This window comes from Copadichromis virginalis, linkage group LG17, assembly GCF_057382275.1.
Source record: "Copadichromis virginalis isolate Kocher_CV1m ecotype Utaka linkage group LG17, C_Virginalis_male_GT1.1, whole genome shotgun sequence".
Taxonomy (NCBI): domain Eukaryota; kingdom Metazoa; phylum Chordata; class Actinopteri; order Cichliformes; family Cichlidae; genus Copadichromis; species Copadichromis virginalis.
The window spans coordinates 30,948,653-30,963,918 of record NC_140634.1 but is presented as its reverse complement, the minus strand read 5'-3'; the positions used below and the strand labels follow the sequence as shown (position 1 = coordinate 30,963,918).

At 39.9% G+C, this 15,266-nt stretch overlaps 1 protein-coding gene across 7 annotated transcripts in view; it reads right to left on the bottom strand.

The window, feature by feature from the left end:
* Positions 1-11,407: 11,407 nt before the first annotated feature.
* LOC146689690 (ELKS/Rab6-interacting/CAST family member 1-like) overlaps positions 11,408-15,266 on the bottom strand; it is a 156,283-nt gene continuing 152,424 nt past the window's right edge. For all 7 annotated transcript variants that reach the window (XM_085436316.1, XM_085436310.1, XM_085436312.1 and 4 more), the window contains one exon: positions 11,408-13,411. In XM_085436316.1, the coding sequence (XP_085292442.1) occupies positions 13,274-13,411 (138 nt within the window). In that variant the 3' untranslated portion in view covers positions 11,408-13,273. The remainder of the gene's footprint in view (positions 13,412-15,266) is intronic.

Sequence of the window (15,266 nt, the reverse complement as noted above, 5' to 3'; positions counted from 1 at the left end):
TATACTAGGCTATGAGACAGTAAGTAAGTAGGTTTAATGATTCAGAGCAGCAGTTATGTTAGAATAAAAGAGCAACATTACAATGTATTAACTCGAACCTGGTTCTGCTGTGTAAGGACCTGCCTTACTGTAGTTGTTTTTCTGACTGCTTCGGTTGTAGGTATACAAGTGAAAAGTGAGGCAACATCAAAGGACACTATGGCTTTGTATGGAGTCAGCATAAGTTTGTGGACTTTGTTGGTGAAGTCAGCGGATGATGTGTCTTCGGAAGTCCATATATACAGGGTGTGGTATTGCCAGGGTAAGAGCCGTACTAAGGTTGTTCCCTTTTAAGTTGTAGCTGTAGTTGTAGTTACTTGTGGGGTCTTCCCATATGAAGACCCCACAAGTAACTATGGTGCACCTCCCCACTGACTGGTAGTCTGGTGATGCTCTGGTCTTTATTTGGGGATGTAATAGGCTCCTTTTCTTGAATGGTGAGGTTGGACTTTTGCACTTTTATTGGACTTTCATTCTGATTTGCTCTGCTTCCGTTTGTGTTAGCTTATTATTTCTTATCACTGTGATGAGATCCATTATGGGCAGCTGTTGTGGAGATATTAGCTCTTTGGCGAGCACGTCCTTTCCACGTTTAGTGAAGTCCGTTCGATCCTGTCTGTCTTTAGTTTTTATTTGCAGTGTTTGTAATTTCCAAAGTTGTCTTTCTTTGCCTTTCATGTACTGTGCCAACTGTGCTTTGTAAAGTATGAGTGTTATGAAACATCTTGAAAGACTTAAAGAAGTCAAGTCGCCTATTTTCATCAAGCTTACGAGTACCTTGACTTGGATGACTAAAAACATAGAAAGACAAGAAAATGCTTAGACATTTTCCATATCACCAGCTGAAGAAACACAAATTTAGTGACAATTTGAGCAGAGTTTGCTGTAACTTTATAGCTGGACATCATTCAAAACATTTTCACGAAACAGAAATATCTGACTTTAAGCTTATGATTGCTCCCTAACCCGTTAAATATTGCTTTGTAGTAAAGACCTAAGAGGAGGTCACCAGCTCCAGCTTTTAGATCAAGGAGAGCACAAATTATTTTATTTAACCGACAACCCCGGTAGACCAATAAAACACTAAAATTAAACTCAAAATTCTGAAAACAAGACGTCAGAGTATATTTTAAGAACCTTTACTATTACATATTTTTTTTAAAAAAAAACCCACACATCATAGGTAATACAAGAATTTATACCACTGATTCAAACTCTTCCATCATTATCCAGGTATTTGTTGAAATATATATATATATTTTTTTAATAATCTAATCATAATTTATTTGTGATTAAGAAAATGACACTGCCCAACAGCATGCTGAACAATGGTGGCTTGGAAGCGATGAGGAAACTTGCCTGATAGACAGAGGGAGTTGGGTCTTGATTATGCTCCCTTGGTGACACAGACATGGATGGCTGGAGACCCGACAGCCAAGTAGTCACTCCTCTTATACGTCTTTGAAGTCCATCGCCTAAGGCACCTGCACAGCTAGTGCATTGTAATGTAAATTCTCCAGGGACAAGTTTCCATGTTCACAAAAAAGGTGCACAGGCAGACACTTGAACAGACCCTCATGGTCGCCATCTAATAATAAAATTGACATAATGTGGCGAGACATTATAAGAGTCGCCGACAGAGTGTGTGACTGTTGCTTACCTAAAGGGCTGTAGGTAAAAGTTGCTGTCAGGAGAAGGCTTTGGACTAATACCTCACACCTAGTCACTGGGATTTGTGCAGCACATCTTAATCTACTCACCCATCCTGCAAACATGCAAGCAAAATTCTTCCAAATTCAACCTGGCAGGTAAAGCTATGTCAGGCCGTGCAATGCATTTGAAGTCAAACGTCGGTAAACAAATTCATTTTTATGCCTTTTTACTTTTTCTGAAGTTTTCTTTAAAGGCATTACACATGTTGCAAATCACCATCAAAACACTGGATTCACCTTTGGTTCCAATCTTCACAATAGAAACAATCTTTATAGTATCCAGACATGCACTGCATTTAACTGAGTAAATCCATTCTTAATAATAATAATAATAATACATTTTATTTAAAAATAGCGCCTTTCAAAGCACCCAAGGACACTGTACAACAGATAAAAACACAAAAACTGGAAATATACACAATAAAAGAATAAAGAATAAATCCATTCTTGGGCATGAAACCTTTGGTTAGGCAAATAACACATACCTACAAGCAACCTTTATCTAGCGTATGGTTTTATTTGATTCTATGCAGATGACAGTGATTGCTTTGTGTCATTTCATGAGGACACGGTCTACATCAGGGCTGCCCAATCCCGGTCCTCGAGAGCTACTATCCTGCAGCTTTTAGATGCATCCCTACTCCAACACAGCTGAATCAAATGGTTTGATTACCTCTTCAGCATGCCATCGTGTTTGGCAAAGGCCTGATAACAAGCCATTCATTTGATTCGGGTGTGTGGGAACAAGGATGCATCTAAAAGCTGCAGGATAGTAGCTCTCGAGGACCGGGATTGGGCAGCCCTGGTCTACATGAAGCATTCACACAACTAAACCCCTTCTTACAAGACTTGTGTAGAGATTTGCGTAAGACTTAAGTCATTCACTGCCAGCCATTGGCAGTGAATGAGTTAATCTGAGGTTAACTCATTCACTGCCAGCCATTGGCAGTGAATGAGTTAACCTCAGATTAACTTTCACGTGACCTTGCGTTTGCAATTAACAATAAGAATGAGCTTAATTCCACTGGCCGTCGCGGCGCGGTAACCACTACACTAAAGAAACACACATGCTATTCTCACTCACGGTTCAAATCAAAAGTCTAGTCACCGTCAAGACAATAATCAACAACAACTAACTGTTTTCAACAGGACAGACACCATCACCCAAATTTTTATGTGGAACCAAAACACCCTGCACCACAATCTGTGAAACATGCACACACTGACACTGCCCAACTGTATGCTGGGTAATAAGCAGCTCGGAAGCCATGACGCTATGTGCTGCGTGAATGCGAATTGGCTGAAAACTTCGCTCTAAAAAAGGAGGAAAGACGGGAAAAAAATGTTGGGATTTCTGTGTTTTGTATTTTTCATTTCAGATTTATATACAAAACATGGCTTTGGAAAACCTATTCGAACTCTTCAACTATAATCAAGATATTTGCCGGGCTATCGTGTTATTATCCACCATGACCTGTAGTATAAATAAATGTAAAGTGTCAAGTCAGGAGCGGGATTTGAACCCACGCCTCCACCCGGGAGTTGGACCTTGAGTGGCCGCAACTTAGACCGCTCGCCCATCCTGACAACGGACACCTGGGAAGGCTACAGAGTCAGCCTGGAGAATACAAAGGTGAGAAGTAAGACACAAGTAGCGTCTTTTTTTTTTGACTCTGTTTTGGTTGTTGCGACACAAAAGCGTAAAAGAAGAAAATCTTTAAGGGATTGGCTGGTTTTTGTCTCGTTGTACAATTAGTTGTTGTCACTAAGAAATGTAAAGTGTACCCACGCGAAATCGCGGCCTTAGTCGTGTTTTTCCTTCGATCCTAACAAATAATTGTTCGCGCAAAGTTGCAAATATTCCTCGCATTTTTTTGAGGATGGTGAAATAGCCCTGTACTCAGAGGGGGAAGGTTTGAAAGTAGCCAATCCGAGAGCGTTACTCATCTCTTCTTACTGTATAACAGCATTTCCGCATTACAACAGTTTACTGCGTGTGGGTATTCTGGTAAAGCCACTGGGGAACCTGCCCCAGCCTATCATATTCACCAGCTATAAGATGTGAGTGTAGATTGAGAAGGGTGACTGATGGCTGGTGTTGAAGCCACCACCTCTGTTCAACAGTGGTTGTTTACAGATACTTTACTGATCCCACAAGAGAAATTGTTGTTGTGTGAGACTGTAGTCCAGGGTTCTTATTGTTAGATGGTAATTATGAGACAGTGTTTGTAAGGTCATTTTACTGGCCATTTATGTAAAAAGGGAGTGAATTTACCATCTTTTATTGCTTTGTGGTTGCAGCCATTGCTTAATTCTCTGTGAGTGATAATCATGGTCATTGTGATTGGTGTACATGTGCATATCAACAGTCATTAAACGGAAGACCATGAACTGGCAACTTACCTTTTTTCAGTTTATCGTTTTGGGAGACTGTGCGTAAAATGAATTTTTTCATGTTCGGGCGTGTGGCAGGCAGAGTAAACTTAAAATCACAGATTTATTTACAATGGCAAGAAGGACAGACGAACGGTATATGCACAGGACGAGACCAGGGAAGGGTGGACACAACTGGGGGACACAGCTGAACCAAATCTAACTGAAGAGACAGTGGAAGCAAAGCTGAACATTAAGAACACAAAATGAGGGACTGTTAAGATAAAACAGAAACTAAAACACACACTGACATCCAGACTACGACGCAAATCTGACCAAGACAAAAATATGGAGACATGACAGACCACAGGGGGACACAAAAGGATGAAAAACAAAAACAAGAAGGGATAAATATAGGGAGCAGGACAAACATGGGAACTAGACAGAACCAGAGAGACCACACACACACATGGGACAGGACCAGGGAGATAGAAAGGATGACAAATACTGAAACACTGAAGATAAGACATGGAGACAAGACTAAGACAGACTGGAACAAGGAACTAAAAGTAGAAAATAGAATACTCAGGAACTAGAACATAATTTATCTTATACTTTCAAAGAAAAAAATAACAAATAAATCATAAATAAATCCAGAACAAAACTCAACATTTTGGGTCTTTGACCCAGTGATTTAATCCATTTTGGAATAAGGCTGTAATGTGAAGAAATGTGGAACAACTGAAGCGCTGTGAATACTTTCCAGATGCACTGTATGTATCCTTTACAGAAGTGTTTTTACCTTCAGCATATAAAAAAGGCATGGAACACAGATGCAGTATATCAAACCGCAGCATGAACCGGGCATTTTAATCAGTATAATGCTTCAGTTATCTAAGATTATCACATTTTCCCTTCATTGTTTCTGTGGGTGTGATTAAAAAAAGATCCATCCATCCATTTAATTTTATTTATTTGGCGCCAAGTCACATCAATAGTCACCTCAAAGCACTTTATATTGAAATGCGAAGAGCCTACAATAATACAGAGAAATCCATCCATCCAACCATCCGTCCATTTTCGTCCACTTATCCAATTCGGGCTCGTGGGTGGGTGGGGGTCTGAAGCCTAAACCAGCTGTCGTAGGGCGAGAGGCATAGTACATCTTGAACAGGTTGCCAGCCTGACAGCAGATGGTTTAAAGGTGAACAAAGTGAAACAGAGCTCTGTTAAAGAGGTGGCAGAGGTAGTCACGTGAAACCAAGAACCCGGACAAATGAAAAGAAACACAAGTGGACAGGCAGGGAAGGAAAAGAGGAGAGAAGGAAAATGTCATCGGTGTTGGAGTATGTTTGGGCTGTCAGCGGCTAACAGCTTATTTTAGGAGCTACACTCCGCTCACATTGTTTTTATTTCCTTTCCAAGGTTTTTCCTACCGCTCACTACCTCCTCCTGTCCCTTATGCCGAGCCAGCTCTCTCCATCTACTCCTCCCTTCCTTCTTTTCTCCATTCATTTCACCTACTGCTTATTTACTTTACAAACCATTTATTAGAGACAACAATACCACATCTGCAAGGAGCACAAAAAAAATGAACAAAAGACTGAAGCAACAAGCAAACCACAAGTGAGAACATTAATTATTGAGCATGAAAACCTAAAATATATATCCTGAGTGTGTTTGAAGTTGGGCTGCTGTTTGTTTTGGTGTCAACCCTTTCTCTCCTCTCTGCTTTCTCCTTCTCTCAGTCACCCTTTCAATCATTTTCTTCTCAGTCATGTGCGATATGATGTGTGATGATTGAAACCACATTGTCCCGAAGCCAGTGCAAGCCCTCCTCATTTCCTCTGCAGTCACTCACTTCTTATTTCTCCTCCTACTTTCCTCGTGTGCCTCCTTCCTCCCTCGTCTATCTCGTATGTGGAAAGGCGGGAGCGCTGCGTGGATTACACGTGTTCGCGTGTTATCTCAAGGACATCTGGGTTGTTTTTTTTTGGGTGCTGTGAACCACCAGTATCAGCAGCATCTTATCCACACATAATCTCTGTAAAGAAAGGTGCGGCGCGTGAGAGTGACAAAAGATAGAGAAACAAATCCAAACAGGAGAAGAGATAAAGGATCGCTGCAAATCCCAAACACAAACCGATTACTCCGTTTTTATAACTGCATCAGAGCAATAAAAAAAAAAAGAAGAAGAAGAAAGAAGTTTCCAAAGCACAGTAATTTTGAGCTGTCGGACTCTTGTGTGGCAAGCTCCTCCCCTCTGGTGCTCCCAGCAGGATAAAACAAACACAACTTCTGTGTCCCGCTGACTCTCTACAGTCATGTGAAAAAGAAGGTTTTCACAGGACTCTGTGCAGTCATGTGAAAAACCAAGCACACCCCACGATTCAGTAGCTTGTAGAACACATTCAGCAGCATTAACTTCCAGTATTTATTTTCTGTATGACTTTATCAGTCTCTCACATGGTCACGGAGGAATTTTGGTCCACTCTTCTTTACAAGGTTTTCTTCAGTTCATTGAGGTTTGCAAGCAATCGATTGCACAGCACTCTTAGGGTCCCACCACAGGACTTCAAGTTGGGCAGAGGTCTTGACTTTGGCCCATTACAGTACCTTAATTCTTTTCTTTTTCAGCCTTTTGTTCTGCTGGTGTTTCCATGGTTACAACATTTGCTTGGTGAGGTGAAAGGTCGGTCGTTTGATTCCAGCTGGACAGAACTTTAGGATTGCATCAGGAAAAGCAGCGGGTGTAAAACATGCAGAGTTACCCTTGTGACAAAATTTGTGGTTGGTCATTGAGCCTCATCTGCTCAAATCTATATAGACCATAGTCCATATGCACAGTTTGGGCCAATGTCCTGTTTCATGACCCAGTGTCAGCCAAGCTTTAGCTGTCAGAGAGATGTCCTCACAGGTGCACCGATGGCTGACTCAGAGGCTGCAGAACAAGCCCAAATCATCACCCCTCCACCACCGTGCTTAACAGTTGGTATGAAGTGATGAGTTGGTATGCTGTGTTTGGTTTCCACCAAATGTGAAGCTGTGTACCATAACCAAACAGCTCCACTTTGGTCTCTGACAAATGAACCACATTGTTCCAGAAGTGTTGTGGCTTTTTCAAATGCTGCTTTGCAAAGTTAAGCTGTGCCACATGTAGTTTTCAGAGAGAGGATGCTTTTTCTGGCAACCCTCCAAACAAGCAAAACTTGTCCAGCCTTTTTCTAACTTTTAACTAACATGCTAACTGAGGCCTGTAGAGTCTGAGAAGTAGCTCTTAGGGTTTTTGTACTTTCTCTGATCATTGGGATGAATTTGCTGGAATATCCACTCCTGGTGAATATTGAGCCATTATGTTGAGTGAATGATCCAGAACAACACTTCTGCTTTTATAGAGGTGCTCACACTTGCAAACGATACCAGGCTGCTGCTTACTATCTTAAGTCCTATGGAAGCAGTAAGAGTGAACTTAGTTTTTCATAGGATTGTATATCAAATACAATTTACCGCCACTTTATACAGATTTTGAACTAGAATGTTGTGATTATTATTTTTTCCTTATATAACTTGACGTATGGACTGGCAAAACCTGTTTTGTTACAGAGTTGGCCAGACTGAGACCATTAACATCATTGCAGTGGCACAGAAACAAAATGTTAACATTTTTAAATTGCTGAAGGACAAATCATCAACTGTTTATGGTTAGTCGGTCTTATCACTTGCACACATAAGCATACCTGTCATGTGAAAGTACACTGTGAGGTCTGTAGAGAATGATGCTGCCAGAGTAACTGTAGTTAATGAATGCAACTCCATTTCTATGATTTGTCTTTAGGCCTCTGAAGGGTTCACCCCTGGTTGTGTGGGATTGGCCCTGTGCTCTGCTTCTCTGGAGCTGTTTCACAGTTTGTTTTTCTTTCTTTGCCAGCTTTAACAGCTCTCCAGATTCCTTTGTCCGTGGCGATGTGGGACAATACTGCACATGAGCAGCAGTCAAGAATCAAGGGGATTTAGCATTTAGTGTTGAAGTACTTGGAGCATTGTGTTTCCTGTGATGCTTGTGCTTTCTGTCGCGCACAGCCTCAGTTTTCCAGCCTGAATGCACACATGCGCATATTTAAAGAGCACAGATTTGTTGGACTGGAGCACAGATTTAGACTTATGCGAACTTGCAGGTGAATGTAGCTGTAATTGTTCCTTAAAAGTAAAATGATGTGGAATCATAATGATTGCAGCTTTTCTTTTTCCTCAAGTGAGGAATATCACATGCAAGCCTTTTGAAAATAATCTTAATATCTATATTTGAAAAGTGAACATTTAGACAACTTTAATATAAAAATATATCCTTCTTTAGTGCATATTTCTGATGTTTAGACATGCACTTTTGTGCACAGGGCAGGTAGAAGTACATTGTGCAAAGTTAGAGCTGTAGAAGAGATGGGATGAAGTGTTCAATGGGCCATGTTTCCACTCATTTCTACCTCCCTCCCCCTTCCTCTTTTTCTCCATCACATAAATCAGGGAGTCACTAAGGCGTATCTCTTTCTCCTCCTCTTTCTCGCTCTGTCCATCCCTCCTGTCTCCCTTCACTGGCTTTTATTGGGACAGTAGATAGAGAAAGCAGAGCAGATCCTCGACACACACTAACACACGTACAAAGCGTTGCCTTATGTGAAGCTAAGCACCAGCATGTATGCTACATTTACAGACTGCCAGGAGTTGGTTCTCTGAGTGTTGTGTGAAAACCAGAATGGCCATAATAACAGGATGGCGCTTTGATCCCTAAATAGAAATTCTTCACAAGTGAGGGCAAATGTCAGGTGAGGGTCGAGGTTCAAGGTCAGGCGAGCTGGGCAGGTCTGTTAAACCAAATTTTCCAGCCGAATGAGTCTAACAACTCCTTTAAACATCTGAGTCATCTTTTTGTGTTAGTTTAAATTTAACTACTGTGTCATTTTCAGAAAATTAGCTACAATTACTCATATACACTTACCGGACACTTTATTAGGTATACCTTAGTAGTACTAGGTTGGATCTCCCTTTACATTCAGAATAGGGCTGTGCGATATGACGAAATATATCCGATGACAAAATGAAAACATCGTTTCAAATTATACGCTATGGTTTGTTTCGTGGTGTTGCAAAATACACTGTTTACAGCAATATTTTTGCATCAGGGCACAGAGAATACCAGCATAGCCAGTGAAGATGAGGAAGAATCAGGTAGCTGCAAACAGAAGGACCAGTCAAAACAAATCAAGGGCCTTATTCCTAAACGAGGGGCTACCTTTGTAGCATGGACTTGGTTTGGTTATAAAAAATGTGACACAAACCAGAAAACTGTACTATGCAAATTATGCTGCAAACCGGTCCCCACCACAGACTCAAACATGACAAACCTCTTCTACCACCTACGCAAGAATCACGTGAAAGAGTATGGAAAGAGTTATATAGTTTCATGCATCGGACTCTAGGTACATGACGCCCAGCTGAAAACACCTCACACAAGTAGAGTTTCCCAAGATTCACAGAATTTACAGAAAAAGCACTATTTTGTGATATATATCATTATCGGGATGAGAAATGTCCTATATCGTGATATGAGATTTTGGTCATATCGCACAGTCCTAATTCAGAACTGCTTTGTTTCTTTATGGCGCAGATTCAACAAGGTGCTGGAAATATTCTTGGTAATCTGGTGACTGTGGAGGTCATTTGAGTACAACGAACTGTCAAGTTCAAGAAACCAGTTGATGATTTGAGCTTTGTGATATGTAGCATTAACCATCAGAAGATGGATGTAACGTGGTCACGAAGGGACGGACATGGTCAGCAGTAATACTCAGGTAAGCTTTGACATTTATACTGTACTCAGTTGCTATTTAGAGGCCAAAAGTTACAGATTAATACACCATCAACACAAGCCTGAGCCGTTGATACAAGGCAGAATTCCAAATTCGGACCCCCACCTTCCAAACGTTGCAGCAGAAATGGAGACTCATCAAGCGAGTCAATGTTATTTTTAATCTTCTACTGTCCAACTTTTGGTGAGTCTGTATAAATTTATAGCCTCAATTTCCTGTTCTGACACCCAGTGTGGTCTTCTGCTGCTGTAGCCCATCTGCTTCAACGTTCAATGTGTTGTGTGGTCAGAGAAGCTCCTCTGCATACCTTGGTTTTAAGAAGTGGTTATTTGAGTTACTGTTGCCTTCCTATTAGCAGACTAACCATTCTCTTCTAGTATGAAAATGTAGTTCAAACAAATCAAATCAAAATTTAGTTTATTTCACAAGATAAGAGAAATAGTTCAGTGTACACATGAAAAACACGGCAGAATGAAGGAGGCAAAGGGAATGGAAAGCTGAAGTCAGAAAAAAAGGACAGATCTACCTAAGTATGCTCGCTAGCTGCTGTGAAAGAAAGTTAGCTTTTATGAGTTTTTTATAGTAGTGGAACACAGTAGGGCTGTGTGATATGACCAAAATCTCATATCCCGATATAAGAATTCTATCGTCCTGATAACGATATAAATCACAAAAATGTAACATTTTCTGTAAATTCTGTGAATCTCAGGCAGCTCGACTTGCGGGAAGTGTTTCCAGCTGCGCGTCATGTAGCTGGAGTCGAGTGTTTTAACCGATGCATGAAACTATACATTTTTAGACATAAGTTGTGAGTATTTATTACACGGCGTGCTGCGGGGAAAAGCCTGTTCTAACGTTTGAGTCTAAGGTTTATTTTTTAGCACCTGGCGGCTCTTTTTTACTTCTCGTCCGTAAATAATCTGCTCTTTCACGTGATCCAGTTTATTTTGAAAAGTCTCAACAGGATCTTGAACTTTATTGTGAAAGGTTTATGTGGAACATAAACATGCGGACACCCGATGCTGTTACCGTCGTTGTTGCTAACCACAACGCATAAAAACATGCGCTTGTCTGTCTGTAGTGTGGTTATATTAAATATAAGAGAAAGAGAGAACTTTAAGAAATTAATATAGCCACTACAGTGACCACCAAAACGATGAAAAATATTGCCGTAAACGGTTTATTTTGCGACACGACGAAACAAACGATAGCGTAAAATGAAACGATAGACGTTTTTATATCGTCATCCGATATATATCGTTATATCGAACAGCCCTAGAACACAGGATACTTTTTACATTTGATTAAAATTGATCAGGGGGCACAATCAAGCAGCGTTTTCTTCGTTTCACTTGTCACATATCCCAGAGAATCTGACAGCGAACAAACCAGAGAAAATAACAGGCATGACATGAGAAATAAAGATAAATCCATATTTTATTACATTCTCTCTCAATCTGATTTTTAATCCACAAGAAATTTAAAGTGAGTCCCAGTCATCATCACCCCCAGTGACAAACATTATCAGTATAAAACAGACAACAAATACTGAACTTACAACACACTCAGATCTGCTGGGGTCCCCTCTTAAAACACAACCACAAAAAAAAAGACATCTGAGGAACCTTCAACCCAAAGCAGCGTGAGATTTCAGGTATCTTTGAAATGAAGCTTCTCGTTTGCACCCCTGTGACTTTAAGCTTTTTAAAACGCTGCTCAGGTGCCAACAAACAAAAGCTGTTTTTTCCTTTTTTCTCATGAGCGTCCCCAGTCAGATTTGAGAGCGTAATGTGAATCTGTGTCTTTAGATTTTGTGTCCACCAGGTGTTTCTTACCAGGAAGCAGCGTTAAACAGTTCCCGTCATGGCCTCATCACTCAATACAGTATAAGGGATGGGGGGGGGGGGAAAGAAGGAAATTTTGCTTCAAGCTGAAACAATTTGAACCTCTAGTGCTCACTGCCGTAAAAGTTTAAATCATGCTAAGGCTGTCAGCGCTGTGGGAGACATGCAGTGTCATTTCCACTGTAGACAACAAGAACAAGAAACTGAGTCTGAGAAAACATTCCCGGTGGACACAAAGCCTTCTGTAGGTGCAATACACGTTCCCAATAACAGTGTCCAAGGAAAAAAAAGAAAAGACTTTGACGCATTACCATATGCTAGCATACCAACCAACAGATGACGACACTTTCAGTTAAACAAGATTAGTGTTTAATATATATTACCAAAAGCAAAAAAATATATATAACATTTACTTTATATTTTCTCCCCTCCCAAAACAAAGAAAAAAAGACGTTTGACTAAAGGTAAATGAGTAAAGTTCAGACTTGACACCTCATGTTAACGCTAAAGGGATTGTCATAAAAGGGGTTTTCTTATCTGAACCTAATTTTGGCATGGGCGCCATAAATGAAGGAGACGTGTGATTTTCTGTGGTGAAACAGAAAGTCAGACCATCCATGCCAGTGTGTCTTCATAAAGGGAGTTTTGCGAGTTATTTACTGTAGTTTGTACCTTTCATCAATAATGGGAAACAATAGATTAAAGTGTCATGTTACCCCTGACGAAAGTTGTGTATGTGTTAATTAAACCGCTCCCTTTACAATTTACACAACTATCTAGAGAATACTGCTGAAAGAAACTGCATGTTAGGACATTTCATCAGACAAAAACAAAGAAAGTGGAAAAAAAAGGAACCTAAAAATTACAAAGATAGCAGCAAATGATGTAAAGAGCCAAAGGCAGTTGAAATAAACATATTTTTGAATCTGAACTAATACAATAATGTGGCAACAGCGTGTAAGAACCTGGCAAGCTCAGCTTATGTTCAACTTTTTGTTAAGGTTTGAAAATACTTTTTGCCCCAAGTCACGAATACAAATCCTCCCGTTGAATCCCAGGACATGGGAAGCTCACTATAAGGTGTCGCGTATGGCCAGTGCAGTAAGGGCTCTTTCTGTGTTGGGGTAGTAATGTAAATAAATGTAGATTATCAATTATTTCTAGCTGACTTGCATGCTGATATAGTGCTCTAAACAGAAAATTAAAGCAACTAAAGCCCAGTTTTCAGTAATAATTTGATTTTTTGTCTTAGTTCCCCTTTTCTTTGAAGGCTGGGAACGTATTCCTATTCATGTGCAGCACTAATTTTATTTGTGCATCGGGGAATTATGGGGCCAAGCTGTGTTAAATGTTTGCCTTCTGACTTTAAATACGACTAAATGTTTGAATGTAAGCTTTTTTAAAAAAAAAATCATTTTCTGCCAGTGTGTGCATTAGTGTGTCAGCAGCTGTCCTCCAAGGCGTTGACAACTTGCTCTAAAATGTCAGGGCATCGGTCGGCGATCTGCTGCAGGACTTGATTGGCGTACTCCTGGAGCTCCGCCCCCTCCCTCTCGCACAGTGCTAACTCCGCCTCCAACTGAGGAAAAAAAGGCCGGAAAGAGAGAGGAGAAAATTTAGACTTTTTTTTAAAAGCCAAAAAAAGAAATACTTTCATGAAAAAACGTTCATATTAACTTTCTCTCTGATGGTGTTCAGGTCTGTAGGATAAATATGCAGCCAGTTCATTTAGCTCAGAGTAAAAACTAACAGGGTGCCACTTCCTGGATTGAAAAATCAAAACAAGGCTAAGTGCCAAAAACTGCAGTTCCACAAATATCCACTAGAAGTTGTGTCCAAAACACACTGACGTCATGTGAACATAGCTAAAGGTTTGTCCATGACAATCTGTTAGCATCTGTTAGCTGAGCTTCACCTCAGCTAATGTTATTCACTGAACTGAAAAGGTGTGAAGTTAGTATCTTGTTATCTGACCAATAATACAGCTGGCTCTGTAGATAGTTGTCCTAACAGTCTGTTGAGCTTTTGAGTCAAATTGTGATATTTTATTTCTAATTCAGCACTAAAAAACATCTTAAAGTGCACAACTATACAACCTATAAACAGAACTTGCTAGCATAAAATGCTAGCTTAGCATTTCACCTTCTCGTGTAAATAAATAAATAAATTAGCTCCCAGACAGTCAAAATGCCCCCCCCCCCCCCCCTAAACAAACAAACAAACAAACAAACAAAAAAGAATAAAAATGGGAATTACAAAGCACTGGGTGAAGTTTTTATGCTTGCTATATCTACTTTTTACCAAAAACAAACAGCTAGCTTTAAATGAGAGCAACAAATTTATTTTCCATTAGATGTATTATTTCTAAACAATCAATAACATCTGACTTCTTGGTTGGTTATAATGATTTGACATTTCCAGAGATAACACAAATGTGATATGCTGATAAACTACTAAACTGAACAAGAATCAGGGTAGCTGTTTACACCTATATCTTGCTAAGCTAACTAGCAGGTGGTTATGTCTAAGAAGAACACCAACTATTCTGTTAGTATTTTGACTAATGAGAAGAAAAAAACAGTCCAATGGATGATCACTGAGCAGGGTTTAGGACACACAAACAAACACACACACACACACGCATCAGACTTCAATCTTAAACACCAAATTGTAGTTCTTTCTGTTCGGACAGAGTGGAAAATTTCTCTGAGAGAGCGCTGATATTATTATCTTTGGCTGCAGTTGGGCTGAGACGTCAAACCTAACTGACTTAATGACCAATACATCTGTATCAATACGAGAGCCGCTGAAACGGCCATGTAACACAAGCCCACATTTATGTTTGTCTGTGTGTGAGTATATGTGTGTGTGAGGCCTGGGTCAAATATTGGCTAATATTCCCTTGTTAAGTCTTAACCTCTTCCCTCTGCTCTCATCTGTTATCCAGAAAATCTCAGTGGTATTTTATATCACAGTGGCTTTATTCTTTATGTGTAAAACTGATGCAAGTAATAACACTATTAATGATTAATGATAATCTATCTAATAAATTACTTGGAAAAGGAAGTCATTATCCATATATCATGCTGTTATATTAATTATTGGAAATAGGCCACAGTTGTGTATAAAGGCACAATGAAAGTGCTAATCAAAGACACTATCAAGTTGCATTTTGGAAAATGCAAGATGTGCATCAGGGAATTTTGTTTAAATACTTGGACCAGAAAGACAACGAGCTGAACGCTTTACCACAGTTTTGAAACTCCTTTTGTTTAGCATGCAAGTCCCCAACTTTCAGGAAGTTAAAATGTAAACTGCTGAAATGTCATCGAGGATGTTAAAAAAAAAAAACAACCCTCTTTTAATATGAATCCAAGTTTGTATTGAATCTTATTAGCTGTAGATCCATCCATTTTCCCTGGTGGAGCCTATGA